At 42.2% G+C, this 23,942-nt stretch overlaps 1 protein-coding gene and 1 pseudogene across 1 annotated transcript; one reads left to right on the forward strand and one right to left on the reverse strand.

Moving 5' to 3' along the window:
• Positions 1-13,719: 13,719 nt before the first annotated feature.
• On the reverse strand, positions 13,720-20,470 carry LOC147617965 (uncharacterized; annotated as a pseudogene).
• LOC147617966 (uncharacterized) lies at positions 20,454-22,057 on the forward strand. The gene has a single exon (XM_086776232.1). The coding sequence runs from the start codon at positions 20,480-20,482 to the stop codon at positions 21,245-21,247; it is 768 nt and encodes a 255-aa protein (XP_086632358.1). The 5' UTR covers positions 20,454-20,479; the 3' UTR covers positions 21,248-22,057.
• The last annotated feature ends 1,885 nt before the right edge of the window (positions 22,058-23,942 follow it).

A 23,942-nucleotide genomic window follows, 5' to 3' on the forward strand; every position in this document is an offset into this window, starting at 1 on the left:
TCTAGAATGGCCAAGTGGTGGATCTAGAAATCCTCTTTATATTGTCCAATTCTAGAATGGACAGGTGGTAGATCTAGAAATCCTCCCTTTCATGTTACACAATTTTGGAATGGATAGGTGGTGGGATCTAGAAATCCCCCTCTTCATGTCCTACAATTCTAGAATGGACAGGTGGTAGATCTAGAAATCCTCCTACTCATATAACACAATTCTAGAATGGACAGGTGGTGGATCTAGAAATCATCCTCTTCATGCACCACAATTCTAGAATGGACAGGTGGTGGTAGATCTAGAAATACTTCTCTTCTCATTACACAATTCTAGAATGGACAGGTGGTAGATCTATAAATCCTTCTCTTCATGCTCCATAATTCTAGAATGGACAGGTGGTGGTAGATCTAGAAATTCTCCTCTTCATGCTCCATAATTCTAGAATGGATAGGTGGTAGATCTAGAAATCCTCCTCTTCACGCTCCACAATTCTAGATTGGACATGTGGTGGATGTGAAAATCCTCCTCTCATGCTCCACAATTCTAGAATAGACATGTGGTGGATCTGGGAATCCTCCTCTTCATGCCCTAGAATTCTAGAATGGATAGGTGGTAGATCTAGAAATCCTCCCTTTCATGTTGCACAATTCTAGAATGGATAGGTGGTAGATCTAGAAATCCTCTTCCTCATGTTACACAATTCTAGAATGGACATGTGGTGGATCTATAAATCCTCCTCTTCATGCTCTACAATTCTAGAATGGATAGGTGGTAGATCTAGAAATCCTCCTACTTATGTTACACAATTCTAGAATGGATAGGTGGTGGATCTAGAAATCCTCCTCTTCATGCTCCACAGTTCTAGAATGGACAGGTGGTGGATCTAGAATGGACAGGTGGTGGACCTAGAAATCCTCCTCTTCATGCTCTAGAATTCTAGAATGGACAAGTGGTAGATCTAGAAATCCTCCCTTTCATGTTACACAATTCTAGAATGGATAGGTGGTGGATCTAGAAATCCCTCTCTTCATGTCCTACAATTCTAGAATGGACAGGTGGTAGATCTAGAAATCCTCCTCCTAATGTTAGACAATTCTAGAATGGCCAAGTGGTGGATCTAAAAATCCTCTTTATATTCTCCAATTCTAGAATGGAAAAGTGGATATGGAATCCCTCAATCGAGGTCTGGATCTTAAATCTTGCAAATTGGGATCTAGATTTTAGATCCGAACCCCAATTTGAAGGCTCTCAGATTCACCACTTGGCTATTATAAACCCTAATTGAGGGGTTTTTGATCCACCCCTTTGGCAACGTAGACCCACCACTTGGCCAATCTAGACTCCATTGAGGGCTTCCAAACATTTCGAAATTAGGAGCCCCCTTATAGTAGAGTGCACTCCAACATTTATAAAAATTGACTGAAGAGTAACAAATTTTCCACTAAAGTTTATAATTGACTTTAAAACCAAGATAAAAGTTTCAATAAATACTCTTAATAGATACAAAAAAAATTTCTTGTCAATTCATGATTACAGAAAGACAAAATTCCTCCAAAAAAACTCATAATCATTGTTACAATTTGCTTTGTTTCTTTGAATGAATTGCTTCAAGTCTTGAAATGAATACTCCTTAGAACAATATCCTTGAAAGATATCTGTAAGAAACCATCACAAATTAAGTTTCTTTCTTTTGAATACAAAATTGTTTCGTAAAATCATATATTGGGTTGTAATTATCATTTATGTTGAGTAGTACCTTAGCGACTTCTATCCAGATGGAGAAGATTATACTCATTCAACACCTTCTTTAGAAAGCCTTTGTAGTGGTTGGCTTCAACTGCAGTGTGGTACAACCCAATTTTCTAGCTAAAGAAATCATTTGTGGTCCCTTCATGCTATCAATACTGATTCATTCTTTTGCCATTATTTCTTTTATCTATTCTCTTCTATTTTCATTTCAATTCTTGTGGATCCTACTCCACATGCATTTTTGGATACTATAGTTCAACCCGAGGAAGAAGTGTGGACAAGTAGATTGAAAAGAACTCTAAGAATGGTCTTGATGGATACATCGGTATTGAAGAGTACTTCAAGTTTGGTGTGTAGTTCACAGCATTGATCCCAGTGGAGCAGTGTGAAATTGCTCCAATGGCGTACAAATGCAGACCATTATCAGATAAATATGTTGAGTATTTGGTAAAGCAATTTGTTGGCCATTCCAGGCCTAATTCCAATACTGCAGACTTAATGCCATATGATCCAAAAACTCAAGAACCTTTGCAATTAGATGAGGTTCAATTTGAGAAGCTGGATCAGTACCATTATTGGATTCTTGAAAAGGCTCTCCTTTTCAAGAATCCTTCTAGCTACATGTGCATCTCTTCACAGGGTGCATCACCCCTACATATTCCTTCTTAGGAGGTAGCCTATGGCTAGAGTTCCATAGGCCCCCCTCTTAAGCCTTCTTTTGGCTCCTAGGTTCTTCTTAGTAAGTCTTCAGAGGCATCATATGGCCACAAGGCCATAGGGTCCCCCTCTCTGAAATTTGTCTACCTAGATTTGCATCCCTTGACATGGTGCTTCACTGCTCCATAGTTACTCTTGGGAGGCAATTTTCGGCTAGAGGGCTATAAGGTCCCCCTCTCTACCTTTCTTCTAGCTAGTTTCATTGGCATCCCCTCCCCTTATTCACTCTTTGGAGACACCTTACGGTAAAAGTGACATAGACTTCCTCTTACAAGAAGTCTTCCTCTTGGATCTTCATCTATTTACAGGGTGCTTAACACTTGTATAATCACTCTTAAGAGACACCCATATGAACAAGGACCATAGGCTCCTGCTATACCAAGCATTCTTTCCACTAGATTTGCATGTATTCACATGGTGATTCACCTCTCCATAGTCACTCTTTGAGAGGCACCCTATGGCCAAGGACCATTTGAGTTAGTCTTTGGGCTTGACACTATCCTTCCTATCGAGAGTTCCTTGTCCCTACCTTATGAGTTGCAAAGCAATTAGATTGGATAGGACATAAACTCTCTCATAGGGATTGAATGCAAATCTAGGTAGAAAAATGCTTATGCAAGGGAGCATATTTCCCTTTGGGAATAGGGTGCCTCATAGGAGTTATTATTTAAAGGTTATTGCCTATAAGGGGATCCTTGGAAAAATTCTTGTGAGGGGATCTTATGGCTCCTTGGCCATAGGGTTCCTCTTATAGAGTGACTATGGAGAGGTGAATCACCATGTTAACAAATGAAAATCTAGTGGGAAGATTGATTGGCCCAAGGTGCTTACTAAATAGGGTGTCTCTCAAGAGTTATAATAAAAATGTGATGCACCTGTAAATAGAAGAAGATCCAAGAGGAAGAATAGTTGTGAAGGGGATTCTATGTCCCTTTTACCCTAAGGTATCTCCAAATAGTGAATATGGGGAGGTGATATACCATATAAAGAGTGAATATGGGGAGGGAATGCCCATGAACCTAGCTATAGTGGGGGACCCTATGGCTCTCTAGCCATAGGGTGCCTCCCAAGAGTTAATTGGAGTGGTGAAGCACCATGTAGATGGATTAAAATATAGGTAATAAAATCTTGGAGATGGGGACCCTATGGCCTTTTGGCCATATGATACCTCTTAAGAATTACTATGAAGAGATTATGAGGCTAGCTAGAATAATGCTTGAGAGGGGTGGCCTATTGTTGTTTGGCCATAGGGTGCCTCTCATGAAGGACTATGTAGGGGTGATGCACCATGTGAAGGGATGCACATATATCTAGAAGCATGGTTGAGAAGGAGAGCCTATTGGCCTATGTCCATAGGGTTCCTCTAAATTTATATGTGGGTGATGACCCTACAAAGGGATGGAAGAGTGAGCATGGGGAGGCGATTATGCAAGAGTGATTGTGGGGAGGTGATTCACGATGTAAAGAGAGCTTGAAATGTTGGACTCTATGGAGTGACAATGGAGAAGTGAGGCACCTAGTAAAGGGATGTAAATGTAGTTGGAAGAATGGATTTTAGGGGGAGCATATGGCCCTTTGGCTGTAGCGTACCTCTAAGAGTGACTACAAAGAGCCTTTAAATCTAGTTAGGAAAATTCTTGAGACGAGTAGCCTATGGCCCTATGGCCATAGGGTCTTTTTGAGAGTTACTATTATGAAGGGGTGCTGCAACCTCTAAAGGATGCACATCTACTTTAAAGAACACTTTAGAGGTGGAGCCTATGCCCAAAGCATGCTTCTCAAACATAGCTATGGTGGGATGATGCACCCTGTGTTTGAATGCAAATCTAGGTAGAAAAATGCATAGGGAGAGTACTTCTCTTTGAGAATAGATTGCCTCATAGGAATGATTATGGAAAGTTGAGTGCTTGCTAGGGGATTGTTGGAAGAACTCTTGTGAGGGGATCTTATGGCTCCTTGGCCATAGGGTGCCTCTCAAAGAGTGACTATGGAGAGGTGAATCACCATGTGAATACATGCAAATCTAGTGGAAAGAATGCTTGGTATAGCAGGAGCCTATGGTCCTTACTTCATAGGGGTGTCTCTCAAGAGTGATTATACAAGTGTCAAGCACCATGTAAATAGGTGAAGATCCAAGAGGAAGACTTCTTGTAAGAGGATGTCTATGTCACTTTTACCATAAGGTGTCTCCAAAGAGTGAATAAGGGGAGGTGATACACCATGTAAAGAGTGAATATGGAGAGGGGATGCCAATGAAACAGCTAGAAGAAAGGTAGAGAGGGCCTTACAGTAGCCAAAAATTGCCTTCCAAGAGTAACTATGGAGTGGTGGAGCACCTTGTCAAGGGATGCAAATCTAGGTAGACAAATTTTAGAGAGGTGGACCCTATGGCCTTGTGGCCATATGATGCCTCTGAAGACTTACTAAGAAGAACCTAGGAGCCAAGCTAGAAGAAGGCTTGAGAGGGGGGCCTATGGCCCTCTAGCCATAGGCTACCTCCTAAGAAGGAATATGTAGGGTTGATGCACCCTATGAAGAGATGCACATATAGCTAGAAGGATTCTTTAAAAGGAGAGCCTATGGCCCTATGGCCATAGGGTTCCTTTATGGATGGTTGATGACCCTAAAAAAGGATGCAAGAGTGATTATGGGGACATGATTCACCACATAAAGAATTCTTGAAAGGGGGATGCTAGTTGAAAATACAAGTGAATAGGGTGTGTGTGGGAACAAGCTCTTGGATAGAGGCTGTAAAAGAGGAGATGTAATTGTGAAAGAACCTGTGAAAAGGTGAGAAGAATCTATTGGGAGAGAATAATGGGTAGCATGAGGGAATTTAGGAGTGTGGAGTTTTTCTGGGAGATAATCAGGGAAAAGAGAAGAGGTGGAGAGAATCAGGCAAAAGGTGGAGATATTCTGGGAGTGAATCATGGAGAAATCAATGGGATTTGATGCTTGATGTAAACTCTATAAATTGAGGCATAGCCCTAATGAGAATTTGCTGGTTTTTGAGTATCCATGCCTACATTAATCTATGTGCTAATTATTCACTAATTATGTCTTAATCATTTCTTAATCACTTTGTTAATTATGTTGATTCTAGTGTTTGATCCACCATAGCTCATCATTTTGCTCAAATTTCAACATGGTATCAGAGCCATGCCTAGAATCAACTAGATTTATGAGCCCATTAGTGAATTAATTAGGATTAGTAGGTAATTAGCAAAAAAAATCAATTTTTAGTGAGTTTTTCATCTTCCCCTTCACCCCCAGCCAGTGGAGGGTCTCTAGCACCTTGCACACATAAAATTAGGGCACAAGCTTTATACACAAGCTAGCTAACATCATTGGCTTCAAGCCCATCCAAAGGGAGCAGCAAACCGCCGGCGGATGCAGCCAGATTTACGAATTCTGCAGGCGCCGTTTTTCTGAGGGATTTTTGCCATTGCTACTTGCTCAAATCAAATTGCTTCAATTCCTCCTAGCCCAAAGAGGTAATCAAGCATGCTCTACAAGCTGGTGAAGACAGAAATCAATTTCATCAAGTCTACAGTGAGATCCAAGCTCTTCATCAAATCTGCAGGTGACTTTGGTAAAACAGAGATTAAGCTTTCATTATTTGGTTAAATCTTGTGTTTCTTGGCCTAATCCTCTACTAGACTCATTGCTATTGATGCCTTTGAAAGCATTTGAGCTCATTTGAAGTGGAAGGCACCAGATCTGGACTCCCCGCATACTCTGTTTTTTGCACACAAAATAGAGCATTAATTTGCTAATCAGTGATTAATCAGTGCTAATCACTGTACTTTGGTGCAATTGAGGGTTCAAATTAACCATTAGGTATCTGATACAGATCCCTATAACTTCAGATTTCAAATCGGAGTTGGTTTGATACTCCAACCATCCCGTACAAATTGGTTACCCTCAATTTAATGTAATTTCTGGTGATTTTATGCTGATAAAATTGTTGTAATCATCTATTAAACACCAGATTGAGTTGTAAAAGGGTAGACACTGCCCTTGAATCTTGAATTTGGATCAAGAGGTAAGACCCCCTTCACATCACCATGAATTCAGCACAGGAAATAGCCAAATTTAATGGGGAACAGTTTTATACATGGCAGACAAAAACCATGTATTTGCTGATGAGGAAAAATCTGTGGGGATTAGTTGAAGGGAGAGATGAATGCCCAGAGAGAGGAGAAAATGAGTGGAAGAGTAGGAATGAAAAAGCATTGGGACTTATTGCACTCAGTTTAAATGATGAAATCATTCATCATATCACAGGGATACAGTGGGCAAAAGATGCATGGGATGAACTCAATAAATTATTTGGTACACAAGCAAAAAATTCCAAGATAAATCTGTTAATGCAATTCTACAAATTGGACATGAAGGAAAGTGAACCTTTAATCACACACTTGAACAAATATAAAAGCATTAAGCAACAGCTGGCAGCCTATTGGCAAAAAGGTAGAAGATGATGAAGCATTAGCTGTACTTTTGAAGAGTGTGGACAAAGGAGATTATGAAAACATTGTAGCAACACTAAAGAGATCTACTAGAGCAAGAGAGCAGAGGCAAAGAGAAGAAAGGGCTTGACTCAACAGCAGGAGAGGAAAAAGCATTCTTCACCCGAGGAGGATTCTCTCGAGGACGAGGACGAGGAAGAGGCAGAGTAGGAGGGAGGACCTTCACTTGCAACAATTGTGGAAAGCCAGGACACATGGCAAGAGACTGCTACAGCAAACCCAGTGGAGAAGGAACGACATCGGCAAACTTCATGGAGGCTCCAAGGGAAGTGGAGTCGGATCATCTTTTCTGAGAGAGAGAGAGAGAGAGACCCCACAACCCAATGTAACCTGCCCCAATAAAGTGAAACCACCTCTGAGCCACCGATGATGTAGGCCACGTGGTAGATGTATGTGTGAGCACTGTAGTCAAGGTCGCAGGCAACTATAGTAAGCCTTGGACACATAGAGAGAGAGAGTGTCAAGGACTATGAGTTTAGGGACTCGAGGCACTGGTCGCAGGCTATCAAGTAAGAGTGAAACTTGATATAGGGTCCAGGTGTGCTAGGATTATTCACTTGAGGGGAGGTGTTGAAAATACAAGTGAATAGGGTGTGTGTGGGAACAAGCTCTTGGATAGAGGCTGTAAAAGAGGAGATGTAATTGTGAAAGAACCTGTGAAAAGGTGAGAAGAATCTACTGGGAGAGAATAATGGGTAGCATGAGGGAATTTAGGAGTGTGGAGTTATTCTGGGAGATAATCAGGGAAAAGAGAAGAGGTGGAGAGAATCAGGCAAAAGGTGGAGATATTCTGGGAGTGAATCATGGAGAAATCAATGGGATTTGATGCTTGATGTAAACTCTATAAATTGAGGCATAGCCCTAATGAGAATTTGCTGGTTTTTGAGTATCCATGCCTACATTAATCTATGTGCTAATTATTCACTAATTACGTCTTAATCATTTCTTAATCACTTTGTTAATTATGTTGATTCTAGTGTTTGATCCACCATAGCTCATCATTTTGCTCAAATTTCAACAACTATGAGATGTCTTAGCATAGGCTACCTCTCAAGAGTGACGAAGAAGAGTCTATGCTAGATAGAATAATGCTTGGGAGTGGGAGCCTATGGCTATGTGGCCATTGGTTGCTTCCAAAGAGTTCCTATAGATTTTTGAAGCAACATGTCAAGGTATGCAAGTCTAGCTCGAAGAATGCTTTGGGAAGAGGAACCTATGGCCGTGTGGCCATAGGGTGCCTCTTAAGATTTAAGATGAAGAGCCTAGTTGGCCTTTGCCAGAAGCATGCTTCTCAAGCATAGTTATGCCGAAAGGAAGAGCATAGGAATATACCTAGAAAAGTGCTTGAGAGGGAGGACCTATAAACCTTTGGATGCTTCAGAAGGGCAACCTATGGCCCTATGGCCATAGGATGCCTCTCAAGAGTGTCTACATAGGGTTTGGGCGGGAAATTTGAAATTTGAATTTCTCCCCAAATTTGAATTTGAAAGTTAAACAAGATATTTGAATTTGAATCTAGGGGGGAAATTCAAAATTCAATCTTGGTTAGTTGTCTTTTCATTTTCTAAAATTTTTCAATTTTCTAAATTCAAACTTGTAGTGGGAGGCTTCCTACACAACTTCAAAATTCAAGCTTGAATTTTAGAGGGATTTTTGAGCAATCAAGGAGATTTTCAATTCTTCCAAGAGGATTATCACAAAAAAGTACACGGTACTATTCATTGTTTATGTTTCAATTTCTTGGTAATTATCCTTTTTGAATTACTCCATTAATATGAGATTAGTGCATTAATAAGAATGCTAATTATTGTGTAGGTAATTAGTGCATATAAATGAATATTTCTTTGTATTAGTGCATTAATGTGAAGGTTAGGTGGTGTGTAGTTAGATTGATTAGCAATCAATGACTTCATTAGTAAACAGACACATCAACAAAAGGGAAACACTAACCTTGAAGTGCGACGAGAGATTAGTGGTTTGAGGACGATGATGAGAGTACACGCCAAGAACACAAATCTGCATGATTGAATGACACTGATGTGTGTGTGTGTGTGTGTGTGTGTGAGAGAGTTTATGTGTGTGTTTGTATGTGTGGGTGCGCAAGGAGGAGAGAGGGAGAGAGGCAAGAAAGGTGTCTGTGTGCAAAGTTGGAGAAAGGGATTAAGAGGGTGACAGGGAAGCAAAGAGAATGGGATAGAGGCGGCTCAAATCGACAAGATCAGGACGTGAGGGAGAAAAGGGGGCCCAATTGACGGTGGCATCAATGGGCGCACGACAGAACATGGAAAGGGATCACGACAACGGTAGGGACAAAGGTGGCTCAAATCGACAAGATCAGGTCACGAGGACGTACACACATCTCACGTGATGTGTAATCTTTACAGCTGTACCTAGGTCGTGAGGGCATCACATCTGGTGCCTAGGGAGGTGTATGTATTGCTATTGGGGAGACCTTGTGCTTTGTGATTAAGGACAAAGGGATCATAGTGCCCTAGAGAGCAGAGTGGATGATTATGTGCATAGGAGAGGACAAGGTCATAAGTATGCCTCTAATACGTGCCTACTTTTGCCTTCCACCTTGATGTCGGACCACAACTCCTTTAGCTCATCTATAAGCGATTATATGTAACGACCAACACTAGCAAGCTGAATAGCAAATGCCCCTTCTTTGTCGTCAACCATGGTGGAATGTTGTAGTTCACAACAACTACGGGCCACACACTATATGTTGTCGAGCGCTGACCAAACGGATTAACTCCATCCATTGCCAAACCAAGCCGCAAATGCCGAGGGCTCTTTTGCAAAATCTAGCCAAGTCTCTTTGATGTGTTTCCATGCCATGCAAACTGCAGGAATGCGTTGCACACCATCCGTGGAGCGATTTTTGGGAGTGTCAAGACATAAGGCTTGCAATTGATTTGCACCTGAACATGTGTTGAATGCGCGGTATTAGTGGAAAATGTCTCAAGACCTTCTCCGGCATAGTTTCCCCTCAAAGATCTTTACGATATCTGTCAGCACCACACTTTGGACATTTTTCCAAGTCTTGTACTCCCTTTGAAAGAGGACACAATCGTTGGGGCAAGCATGTGTGGAATTATAGTCTACGCCCAACTTTCGGAGTATCTTTCTTGCATCATCTCTGGAGCTCGACATTGTATTCTGAGACGGCAATATGTGATTCTTCAAAAGCCTACACGTCACACCACGTTGAACATCGAACAAGCATTGTAAAGATGCAATAGTCGTTTGTTTAAAACATGCACACACATTACTTGAATAGCTCTGTGACGCTTTTATCACTCCAACCAAATGACCCTTGAAGCATGCTGGAAAAGGAGAGCCTATGGCCCTATGGCCATAGGGTTCCTCTAAAGTTATGACCCTACAAAGGGATGCAAGAGTGAATATGGGGAGGTGATTATGCAAGAGATATTATGGGGAGGTTATTCACTATGGATAGAGTGCTTGAAAGGGAGATGCTATGGATTTCTTAGCATAGGATACCTTTCAATAGTACGTAAGAAGAGCCTATGGAGCTAGCTAGAAGAATGCTTGAGAGTGGAGCCTATGGCTATTCGGCCATATGGTGCCTCCCAAGAGTTACTAAGGATCAAAGAAGCACTAGGTGTAGGTATGCAAGTCTAGGTGGGATATGGCCATGTGGCCATAGCGTGCCTCTTAAGACTTACTATGAAGAGGCAATGAACCTAGCTATAAGAATGCTAGAGAGGTGAATCCCATAGCCCTCCAACCATAGGCTTCCTTCCAAAAATGACAATGCAAGGGTGATGCCCCATATAAAGGGAAGCATATTTAGCTAGCTAGAATCATTTTGAAAAGGGAGAGCCTATGGCCTTGTGGCCATATGGTGCCTATAAAGAGTGACTTTAGAGAAGTGATTCACCTAGTAAAGGGATGCAAATATAGTGGGAGGAATGGTTTTGAGGGGGAGCATATGGCCCTTTCGCCATAGGGTTCCTCTGAAGAGTGACTATAGATAGTCTCTAGATCTAGGTAGTAGAATTATTTAAAGGAGCATCCTATAGCCCTATGGCCATAGGGTCCCTCTGAGAGCAACTATGTATGGGTGGTGTGGCCCATGAAGAATGCACATCTAGGTTAAAGAATGCTTTAAAGGTGGATTTATGCCCAAAGCATGCTTCTCAAGCATAGCTATGGAGGGATGATGCACTCTATATTTGAATGCAAATCTAGGTAGAAAAATGCTTATGCAAGGGAGCATATTTCCCTTTGGGAATAGGGTGCCTCATAGGAGTTATTATTTAAAGGTTATTGCCTATAAGGGGATCCTTGGAAAAATTCTTGTGAGGGGATCTTATGGCTCCTTGGCCATAGGGTTCCTCTCATAGAGTGACTATGGAGAGGTGAATCACCATGTTAATAGATGAAAATCTAGTGGGAAGATTGATTGGCCCAATGTGCTTACTAAATAGGGTGTCTCTCAAGAGTTATAATAAAAATGTGATGCAACTGTAAATAGAAGAAGATCCAAGAGGAAGAATAGTTGTGAAGGGGATTCTATGTCCCTTTTACCCTAAGGTATCTCCAAATAGTGAATATGGGGAGGTGATATACCATATAAAGAGTGAATATGGGGAGGGAATGCCCATGAACCTAGCTATAGTGGGGGACCCTATGGCTCTCTAGCCATAGGGTGCCTCCCAAGAGTTATTTCGAGTGGTGAAGCACCATGTAGATGGATTAAAATATAGGTAATCAAATCCTGGAGATGGGGACCCTATGGCCTTGGGGCCATATGATACCTCTAGGCTACCTCTCAAGAGTGACGAAGGAGACTCTATGCTAGATAGAATAATGCTTGGGAGTGGGAGCCTATGGCTATGTGGCCATTGGCTGCTTCCAAAGAGTTCCTATAGATTTTTGAAGCAACATGTCAAGGTATGAAGTCTAGCTCGAAGAATGCTTTGGGAAGAGGAACCTATGGCCATGTGGCCATAGGGTGTCTCTTAAGATTTAAGATGAAGAGCCTAGTTGGCCTTTGCCAGAAGCATGCTTCTCAAGCATAGTTATGCCGAAAGGAAGAGCATAGGAATATACCTAGAAAAGTGCTTGAGAGGGAGGGCCTATAAACCTTTGGATGCTTCAGAAGGGCAACCTATGGCCCTATGGCCATAGGATACCTCTCAAGAGTGTCTACATAGGGTTTGGTCGGGAAATTTGAAATTTGAATTTCCCCCCAAATTTGAATTTGAAAGTTAAACAAGATATTTGAATTTGAATCTAGGGGGGAAATTCAAAATTCAATCTTGGTTAGTTGTCTTTTCATTTTCTAAAATTTTTCAATTTTCTAAATTCAAACTTGTAGTGGGAGGCTTCCTACAAAAATTCAAAATTCAAGCTTGAATTTTAGAGGGATTTTTGAGCAATCAAGGAGATTTTCAATTCTTCCAAGAGGATTATCACAGAAAAGTACAAGGTACTATTCAGTGTTTATGTTTCAATTTCTTGGTAATTATCCTTTTTGAATTACTCCATTAATATGAGATTAGTGCATTAATAAGAATGCTAATTATTGTGTAGGTAATTAGTGCATATAAATGAATATTTCTTTGTATTAGTGCATTAATGTGAAGGTTAAGTGGTGTGTAGTTAGATTAATTAGCAATCAATGACTTCATTAGTAAACAGACACATCAACAAAAGGGAAACACTAACCTTGAAGTGCGACGGGAGATTAGTGGTTTGAGGACGATGATGAGAGTACACGCCAAGAAGACAAATCTGCATGATTGAATGACACTGATGTGTGTGTGTGTGTGTGTGTGTGTGTGTGTGTGTGTGTGTGTGTGTGTGTGAGTTTATGTGTGTGTTTGTATGTGTGGGTGCGCAAGGAGGAGAGAGGGAGAGAGGCAAGAAAGGTGTCTGTGTGCACAGTTGGAGAAAGGGATGAAGAGGGTGACAAGGAAGCAAAGAGAATGGGATAGAGGCGGCTCAAATCGACAAGATCAGGACGCGAGGGAGAAAAGGGGGCCCAATTGACGGTGGCGTCAAATGGGCGCACGACAGAACATGGAAAGGGAGCACGACAATGGTAGGGACAAAGGCGGCTCAAATCGACAAGATCAGGTCACGAGGACGTACACACATCTCACGTGATATGTAATCTTTGTAGCTGTACCTAGGTCGCGAGGGCATCACATCTGGTGCCTAGGGAGGTGTATGTATTGCTATTGGGGAGACCTTGTGCTTTGTGATTAAGCACAAAGGCATCATAGTGCCCTAGAGAGTAGAGTGGATGATTATGTGCATAGGAGAGGACAAGGTCATAAGTATGCCTCTAATATGTGCCTGCTTTTGCCTTCCACCTTGATGTCGGACCACAACTCCTTTAGCTCATCTATAAGCGATTATATATAACGACCAACACTAGCAAGCTGAATTGCAAATGCCCCTTCTTTGTCGTCAACCATGGTGGAATGTTGTAGTTCACAACAACTACGGGCCACACACTACATGTTGTCGAGCGCTGCTCTTTGATGTGTTTCCATGCCATGCAAAACCTAGCCAAGTCTCTTTGATGTGTTTCCATGCCATGCAAACTGCAGGAATGCGTTGCACACCATCCGTGGAGCGATTTTTGGGAGTGTCAAGACATAAGGCTTGCAATTGATTTGCACCTGAACATGTGTTGAATGCGCGGTATTAGTGGAAAATGTCTCAAGACCTTCTCCGGCATAGTTTCCCCTCAAAGATCTTTACGATATCTGTCGGCACCACACTTTGGACATTTTTCCAAGTCTTGTACTCCCTTTGAAAGAGGACACAATCGTTGGGGCAAGCATGTGTGGAATTATAGTCTACGCCCAACTTTCGGAGTATCTTTCTTGCATCATCTCTGGAGCTCGGCATTGTATTCTGAGACGGCAATATGTGATTCTTCAAAAGCCTACACGTCACACCACGTTGAACATCGAGCAAGAATTGTAAAGATGCAATAGTCGTTTGTTTAAAACATGCACACACATTACCTGAATAGCTCTGTGATGCTTTTATCACTCCAACCAAATTACCCTTGAAGCATGCTGGAAAAGGAGAGCCTATGGCCCTATGGCCATAGGGTTCCTCTAAAGTTATGACCCTACAAAGGGATGCAAGAGTGAATATGGGGAGGTGATTATGCAAGAGATATTATGGGGAGGTTATTCACCATGGATAGAGTGCTTGAAAGGGAGATGCTATGGATTTCTTAGCATAGGATACCTTTCAATAGTACGTAAGAAGAGCCTATGGACCTAGCTAGAAGAATGCTTGAGAGTGGAGCCTATGGCTATTTGGCCATATGGTGCCTCCCAAGAGTTACTAAGGATCAAAGAAGCACTAGGTGTAGGTATGCAAGTCTAGGTGGGATATGGTGGCCATAGCGTGCCTCTTAAGACTTACTATGAAGAGGCAATGAACCTAGCTATAAGAATGCTAGAGAGGTGAATCCCATAGCCCTCCAACCATAGGCTTCCTTCCAAAAATGACAATGCAAGGGTGATGCCCCATATAAAGGGAAGCATATTTAGCTAGCTAGAATCATTTTGAAAAGGGAGAGCCTATGGCCTTGTGGCCATATGGTGCCTATAAAGAGTGACTTTAGAGAAGTGATTCACCTAGTAAAGGGATGCAAATATAGTGGGAGGAATGGTTTTGAGGGGGAGCATATGGCCCTTTGGCCATAGGGTTCCTCTGAAGAGTGACTATAGATAGTCTCTAGATCTAGGTAGTAGAATTATTTAAAGGAGCATCCTATAGCCCTATGGCCATAGGGTCCCTCTGAGAGCAACTATGTATGGGTGGTGTGGCCCATGAAGAATGCACATCTAGGTTAAAGAATGCTTTAAAGGTGGATTTATGCCCAAAGCATGCTTCTCAAGCATAGCTATGGAGGGATGATGCACTCTATATTTGAATGCAAATCTAGGTAGAAAAATGCTTATGCAAGGGAGCATATTTCCCTTTGGGAATAGGGTGCCTCATAGGAGTTATTATTTAAAGGTTATTGCCTATAAGGGGATCCTTGGAAAAATTCTTGTGAGGGGATCTTATGGCTCCTTGGCCATAGGGTTCCTCTCATAGAGTGACTATGGAGAGGTGAATCACCATGTTAATAAATGAAAATCTAGTGGGAAGATTGATAGGCCCAAGGTGCTTACTAAATAGGGTGTCTCTTAAGAGTTATAATAAAAGTGTGATGCACCTGTAAATAGAAGAAGATCCAAGAGGAAGAATAGTTGTGAAGGGGATTCTATGTCCCTTTTACCCTAAGGTATCTCCAAATAGTGAATATGGGGAGGTGATATACCATATAAAGAGTGAATATGGGGAGGGAATGCCCATGAACCTAGCTATAGTGGGGGACCCTATGGCTCTCTAGCCATAGGGTGCCTCCCAAGAGTTAATTGGAGTGGTGAAGCACCATGTAGATGGATTAAAATATAGGTAATAAAATCCTGGAGATGGGGACCCTATGGCCTTTTGGCCATATGATACCTCTTAAGAATTACTATGAAGAGATTATGAGGCTAGCTAGAATAATGCTTGAGAGGGGTGGCCTATTGTTGTTTGGCCATAGGGTGCCTCTCATGAAGGACTATGTAGGGGTGATGCACCATGTGAAGGGATGCACATATATCTAGAAGCATGGTTGAGAAGGAGAGCCTATTGGCCTATGTCCATAGGGTTCCTCTAAATTTATATGTGGGTGATGACCCTACAAAGGGATGGAAGAGTGAGCATGGGAAGGCGATTATGCAAGAGTGATTGTGGGGAGGTGATTCACCATGTAAAGAGAGCTTGAAATGTTGGACTCTATGGAGTGACAATGGAGAAGTGAGGCACCTAGTAAAGGGATGTAAATGTAGTTGGAAGAATGGATTTTAGGGGGAGCATATGGCCCTTTGGCCGTAGCGTACCTCTAAGAGTGACTACAAAGAGCCTTTAAATCTAGTTAGGAAAATTCTTGAGACGAGTAGCCTATGGCCCTATGGCCATAGGGTCTTTTTGAGAGTTACTATTATGAAGGGGTGCTGCAACCTCTAAAGGATGCACATCTACTTTAAAGAACGCTTTAGAGGTGGAGCCTATGCCCAAAGCATGCTTCTCAAACATAGCTATGGTGGGATGATGCACCCTGTGTTTAAATGCAAATCTAGGTAGAAAAATGCATAGGGAGAGTACTTCTCTTTGAGAATAGATTGCCTCATAGGAATGATTATGGAAAGTTGAGTGCTTGCTAGGGGATTGTTGGAAGAACTCTTGTGAGGGGATCTTATGGCTCCTTGGCCATAGGGTGCCTCTCAAAGAGTGACTATGGAGAGGTGAATCACCATGTGAATACATGCAAATCTAGTGGAAAGAATGCTTGGTATAGCAGGAGCCTATGGTCCTTACTTCATAGGGGTGTCTCTCAAGAGTGATTATACAAGTGTCAAGCACCATGTAAATAGGTGAAGATCCAAGAGGAAGACTTCTTGTAAGAGGATGTCTATGTCACTTTTACCATAAGGTGTCTCCAAAGAGTGAATAAGGGGAGGTGATACACCATGTAAAGAGTGAATATGGAGAGGGGATGCCAATGAAACAGCTAGAAGAAAGGTAGAGAGGGCCTTACAGCCCTCTAGCCAAAAATTGCCTCCCAAGAGTAACTATGGAGTGGTGAAGCACCATGTCAAGGGATGCAAATCTAGGTAGACAAATTTTAGAGAGGGGGACCCTATGGCCTTGTGGCCATATGATGCCTCTGAAGACTTACTAAGAAGAACCTAGGAGCCAAGCTAGAAGAAGGCTTGAGAGGGGGGCCTATGGCCCTCTAGCCATAGGCTACCTCCTAAGAAGGAATATGTAGGGGTGATGCACCCTATGAAGAGATGCACATATAGCTAGAAGGATTCTTTAAAAGGAGAGCCTATGGCCCTATGGCCATAGGGTTCCTTTATGGATGGTTGATGACCCTAAAAAAGGATGCAAGAGTGATTATGGGGACGTGATTCACCACATAAAGAATTCTTGAAAGGGGGATTCTATGAGATGTCTTAGCATAGGCTACCTCTCAAGAGTGACGAAGGAGAGTCTATGCTAGATAGAATAATGCTTGGGAGTGGGAGCCTATGGCTATGTGGCCATTGGCTGCTTCCAAAGAGTTCCTATAGATTTTTGAAGCAACATGTCAAGGTATGCAAGTCTAGCTCGAAGAATGCTTTGGGAAGAGGAACCTATGGCCATGTGGCCATAGGGTGTCTCTTAAGATTTAAGATGAAGAGCCTAGTTGGCCTTTGCCAGAAGCATGCTTCTCAAGCATAGTTATGCCGAAAGGAAGAGCATAGGAATATACCTAGAAAAGTGCTTGAGAGATAGGGCCTATAAACCTTTGGATGCTTCAGAAGGGCAACCTATGGCCCTATGGCCATAGGATGCCTCTCAAGAGTGTCTACATAGGGTTTGGGCGGGAAATTTGAAATTTGAATTTCCCCCCAAATTTGAATTTGAAAGTTAAACAAGATATTTGAATTTGAATCTAGGGGGGAAATTCAAAATTCAATCTTGGTTAGTTGTCTTTTCATTTTCTAAAATTTTTCAATTTTCTAAATTCAAACTTGTAGTGGGAGGCTTCCTACACAAATTCAAAATTCAAGCTTGAATTTTAGAGGGATTTTTGAGCAATCAAGGAGATTTTCAATTCTTCCAAGAGGATTATCACAAAAAAGTACAAGGTACTATTCATTGTTTATGTTTCAATTTCTTGGTAATTATCCTTTTTGAATTACTCCATTAATATGAGATTAGTGCATTAATAAGAATGCTAATTATTGTGTAGGTAATTAGTGCATATAAATGAATATTTCTTTGTATTAGTGCATTAATGTGAAGGTTAAGTGGTGTGTAGTTAGATTAATTAGCAATCAATGACTTCATTAGTAAACAGACACATCAACAAAAGGGAAACACTAACCTTGAAGTGCGACGGGAGATTAGTGGTTTGAGGACGATGATGAGAGTACACGCCAAGAAGACAAATCTGCATGATTGAATGACACTAATGTGTGTGTGTGTGTGTGTGTGTGTGTGTGTGAGTTTATGTGTGTGTTTGTATGTGTGGGTGCGCAAGGAGGAGAGAGGGAGAGAGGCAAGAAAGGTGTCTGTGTGCACAGTTGGAGAAAGGGATGAAGAGGGTGACAAGGAAGCAAAGAGAATGGGATAGAGGCGGCTCAAATCGACAAGATCAGGACGCGAGGGAGAAAAGGGGGCCCAATTGACGGTGGCGTCAATGGGCGCACGACAGAACATGGAAAGGGAGCACGACAACGGTAGGGACAAAGGCGGCTCAAATCGACAAGATCAGGTCACGAGGACGTACACACATCTCACGTGATATGTAATCTTTGCAGCTGTACCTAGGTCGCGAGGGCATCACATCTGGTGCCTAGGGAGGTGTATGTATTGCTATTGGGGAGACCTTGTGCTTTGTGATTAAGCACAAAGGCATCATAGTGCCCTAGAGAGTAGAGTGGATGATTATGTGCATAGGAGAGGACAAGGTCATAAGTATGCCTCTAATACGTGCCTGCTTTTGCCTTCCACCTTGATGTCGGACCACAACTCCTTTAGCTCATCTATAAGCGATTATATGTAACGACCAACACTAGCAAGCTGAATAGCAAATGCCCCTTCTTTGTCGTCAACCATGGTGGAATGTTGTAGTTCACAACAACTACGGGCCACACACTATATGTTGTCGAGCGCTGACCAAACGGATTAACTCCATCCATTGCCAAACCAAGCCGCAAATGCCGAGGGCTCTTTTGCAAAATCTAGCCAAGTCTCTTTGATGTGTTTCCATGCCATGCAAAATCTAGCCAAGTCTCTTTGATGTGTTTCCATGCCATGCAAACTGCAGGAATGCGTTGCACACCATCCGTGGAGCGATTTTGGGAGTGTCAAGACATAAGGCTTGCAATTGATTTGCACCTGAACATGTGTTGAATGCGCGGTATTAGTGGAAAATGCCTCAAGACCTTCTCCGGCATAGTTTCCCCTCAAAGATCTTTACGATATCTGTCAGCACCACACTTTGGACATTTTTCCAAGTCTTGTACTCCCTTTGAAAGAGGACACAATCGTTGGGGCAAGCATGTGTGGAATTATAGTCTACGCCCAACTTTCGGAGTATCTTTCTTGCATCATCTCTGGAGCTCGGCATTGTATTCTGAGACGGCAATATGTGATTCTTCAAAAGCCTACACGTCACACCACGTTGAACATCGAGCAAGCATTGTAAAGATGCAATAGTCGTTTGTTTAAAACATGCACACACATTACCTGAATAGCTCTGTGACGGTTTTATCACTCCAACCAAATGACCCTTGAAGGTTTAGCAACATAAGAACTGTCTTCAGATGGGAAATCCTCGAGCCTTCATATAAGGGTGTACGAGCCTCTTACTTCATACCCTCGGCCACAGGATCACTTGCCTCAAAAATTGCCTCGAGCATGTCATCCATCTCTTGTTCGAGCATCTCCACGTGTGGATATTTATTGGCATTCACATCAGGAGCCATAGGCATAGCATTTTGCAAACCTTTAGTGCCCGCCACTTGGTTGGACCACATGCAAACCCGCCTAACTGGTTGCAGGACTCTTGTCGCTTCCCCAATGTTGGAGTCCTGCGAGAAGCATAGCCCACATATAAATTTAAAGATACACACAATCTTTAGACATCCAAGTACTACGATCAATTTACCAATGAAATATGTTGTGCAACCACTTGATCAATAATGGTGGGATCAAACTGTCCGTATTCCTCCACATGCTGCATCATTACACGACGTTGTCGTAGCACCGCCCATTTGCACTGGTTGCAAGGACATAACACTGGGTCCAGCTCTAAAGTGCACACATGTATGCCCTACATGAGGCCTTCCCGTCATCTCATATCCCCTCGAATCCATATAAAGTACCAGGAATATGAGGGCCTTCTCAAAGCTGGCTGTTGAGGGGCCCAACCTTAATCTACTGTAAGGATTTGGCGCTGAGTCAGCTGCCAACTAGGCGTGCAAAAGGCAGGAGCTTTTGGCGGTGTCAGGTGTGTATTCTAAACTGCCCAAATCCGACGTGGGTTCAATTTATTGGTTTGGGCACAATGGCGGTCTGTAACCGAGGTTTTTGTTTTCAACAGCAGAGTCGAGATCTCATTCTCATTCTCCATTGATGAGGCGGATTCTAACCTCCAGTGCCCGTATCCAGTTTCGGCTTCTCTCATCCTCGGCCCGCCACACCTATGCTTCACCACAGGGGGGTGGCTTCCGGATGCGCCCCACATCACCACAGGCATGCTTCACCACAGGGATGCCTTCTCTCTCCGTCGACTTCTCACATCTTCCTCTCTCATCTTCCCCTTCCAGGTTGAAGTCCTGGTGTGGTGGTTGCGAATGAGGGTTACTGTGTATATCTGGCATGCCGGAAGCATGAATCATGGGGAAGACCAAATGTGGATCCCTTCTACAAATATGGATACTAAAGCTCTGCTGGACAAAGTTCCAGATGGATTTTTCTATATGATGGTTGGATGGCCTGGAATCGGTAAGACTACACAGTTATGTGATGCTGCAAGGGATAGGGGAGCAGCAATTTATCTTGACGGGGCTGCACAACAGTCTTTCAAAGCCATACAGGCGACTATCAATCAAAGGTACAGAAGTCTTTTTATGACATGGATGCGTCCTGAGTCAGGACTGGAAATCCTTAGCGAATTGTCTTTCTGGGTCAAACTATTTAGACGAAAGCGTCTGGTCTTCATAGTTGACCATATTGAAAAGCTGGCTGAAGCAGATGTTTTACAGCTAGTTTCATGGGCGAAGACGCAAGCTGATGGTAAGCGCGTCAGGGTAATCTTGATGGGGTCTGAGCAGAGTACCGGGCTAATTTCCAACAGTGATACCAGAACCAGAGGTAAACTTGTGCTGTGTTATCCTCCAAGCGCTCAGGAGATAAGGGAGGCTCTGAGAAAGTTCATGAGTACCCACCCAGATAAGTATAACCTGGATGTTGAGAAGTGTCTCTACCTCCGAGGGACATGCCCAACTGAGTATCTGTATAACAAACTCCTAGCCACAGAAGAGCATTTAATGGAGCAGTTCACAGAAATTCATGCCAGATTTGAGTGGCAACACAGGGATTTCCGTGATGTAGGTTTTTGGTTCAAGCTTTTAGTGGCAATGGCGTGTCATTGGTGAAAGACAAAGACAAGTCATTGGTGGCTCTCCAGGAGACGCGGTACTATGTCCCTGACCGAGACAAGGTACTGTCTGATCCCTGCATTCTGTATTATAAGAAAAAGGTGTACTTTATCTCCGGCCGCAGCTGGGAAATGCATTTTGCAGAGAGCCTTACGACTTCTGCAGAGAGCCTTGCGACTTCTGCAGAGATTTCCAGGACCTCATCTTCATAGGCTTCAAGCACCAAAGCGGCAGTCGCAAGGCTCTCTGCAGAAGTCTCAAGGATCTGGCAACTTTCAAATATGTCACAGAAACTGGCAAAAGAAGAAGAAAAGCTGGTGAAAGAAAAAGAAAAGCTGGCAAAAGAAGAAGAAAAGCTGGTGAAAGAAAAAGAAAAGCTGGTGACGGCAAAGGAGAGGATTGCGAAAATTCAAGAGTGCATGTCTAATAAGTCATATGAGGCTTATGGCCCTTTATATCAGACAGAAGGACCAGTTAAGGCTGAGCCGGTGTGAGTGGTGTATGTGAGACACCAGCAGAGGAGAAAGGGAACAAGAGTGCATGAAGTGGAAGAGCACATATAGTTCAATGTGTGATGCATGTAAGTTTGCCCTGGCACATGTTTTTTTTGGGATAGATATCTCAGTGTCTCCTCGGGTTGCACATGTTTTTTTTTTTGGGATAGATATTTCAATGAGATATCCTTGGGACAATCAAGCTTGACATCTTTCTTGGATGTTTGGTATAATGTTAAACGTGGTGCAATTTGATGGCTTCACTTGTTATAGGCTTATTTAATCATTCATATGTATGACTTGGCTTTCATTTTGGGATGTTGGCAGTGTTTTCTACATCATCATGATTGATTTCAACTTTTGGAATGTTTAAAATGATAAAAAGTAAGTTCATCTTTGGTATTTCAGCTTTTGGAACGTTTAGAATGATACAAAGTAAGTTTTATAGAAGTGGGGAGCTGAAAAACCCACTTAATTCTTAGTTCAAGGCTCTTTTTGTAAATGTGGCTTGTTCCATCGTAAAGTAGGGGTTGATGTTCTAACTCAAAGTAAACTTTGTTTAGTCTTTTAAGTTTGATTTGTAACTCTTTCTTGCTCCAACTGATTATAGAGTTAGTTTAGTTCTTTCCTATGTTTGTGTTTCTTTGTTGACATAGAGTAGTCTTGGAGTGCTAGACTCTATCATGATTGAGTATGCCCATCACCTCTGGAGAGTGATAGAAACTTAGCTCGTTGGTTTTATAAAGTATATTCTTTTGAAATAACCTTATACAAACCTGCACCTACTCTTGGGCACTGATGACGTGAGTGGGGATGTCGTAGCTTATTGTCCACGCTATGCATGATAGAGTTGATGAACCTACACTTCATGTCTGGACAAACATTGGATAGGTTGCACTTTCGAGTCCTATTCTTTTTAAAGTTTAGCTTAATGTTTTATTCTTGTTTGTAAGTGCTCTAGGACTAGAGTTTATAGTTCTTTGTTTTGCGTTATTGATTAGTATCTCAATTAGTTGTAAGTTCTCAAGTCTTTGTATGATTGTGTGTGTGTGTTTATGTTTATTTTTGGAAGGTTCCTTCAATTAGGTAATTGTTTTGTAAAAAAATTTCTTTTTCTAGTTTTTGTTGTTTTGTTTGTTTTGTTTTGTTTTTTGTTTTTTGTCTTTGTTTTTGCTTTGTGAAAACCATATTTCTAAATGAAAAGCTGGATGCTTTGTGTAGTGGCCCCCTCTCTCTTCATCTCCTCCACCTATTGCCCGAGACAAACAAGCCCTCTCTCTCTCTCTCTCTCTCTCTCCCCCCGTACAGCACAGTCCTCTTGCTTTGTGTGTTTGTGCCCCCTCCCTCTTGTTGCCTTCTTTCATAGGCGGCACAAACAATAGAGAGTTTGCATTGTAGAGGCAACAGGTGCAATGGTTGTTTTTGTTCGTAGTATTTCGTTAGTCAAGCTCGTCTTGCAGAGCCCTCGATGCTCCTCTCATGCTTTGTCTCTCTTTCTCACTCTCTACGCAAGGGGCATGCTTGACGGAGAAGCTCAACAGGATTGGACACCTTAGTCTAGACTATAAGGTATGGTCAGGAGGCTAATACTTTTTTCAATAGCACAATTGGTAGATTCTGTAGGTCTGAACTTGCCTGCTAGAACATATACTTCCCACCACTTTGTAGACTAAAGAACAAGACTCCAGGCTACTTACCAATTGTTGAATGGCGCGTAGTGTGTCTAAAGATAATCTGACATTGCCCACTTAAGCTTAATCAATACAAGCATGAGCAAAGAAGACTACAAGCAAGCATTACCATCATTCCATCCCTTCCCATCACCAATGCAAGCAATGAATCCTCAAGCAAGCCCACACAATGATTAATCTAGCACACAAGCATTCAAGCATTAAGCATTCACTTGACTAATCACGCACACACACTAAGCATCAAGCTACTACTTAATCTCATTAAGCTAAGCTCAACACATAAAGCATGAAATGGTAGAATCATAAGCATAGAAAGAAGAAGCCATGGCATTCTCTATTCATCAATGAAGATTACAAGAGAGCTCAAGCAAGAGTGCTTGGAGCCAAGCTTGGCTTAGAGAAGAGAGAGTGATAGAGAGCTCTATTGCTAAAGCTCACAATAGAATATAACCCAAAGAGCCTTATTTCCTTAGCTAAGCCCTCCTTTATAGCTAAGCTTCTATCTTT

The sequence above is a fragment of the Cibotium barometz genome, chromosome 36 (assembly GCF_041138505.1).
Source record: "Cibotium barometz isolate CiBa-2024 chromosome 36, ASM4113850v1, whole genome shotgun sequence".
Lineage (NCBI taxonomy): Eukaryota > Viridiplantae > Streptophyta > Polypodiopsida > Cyatheales > Cibotiaceae > Cibotium > Cibotium barometz.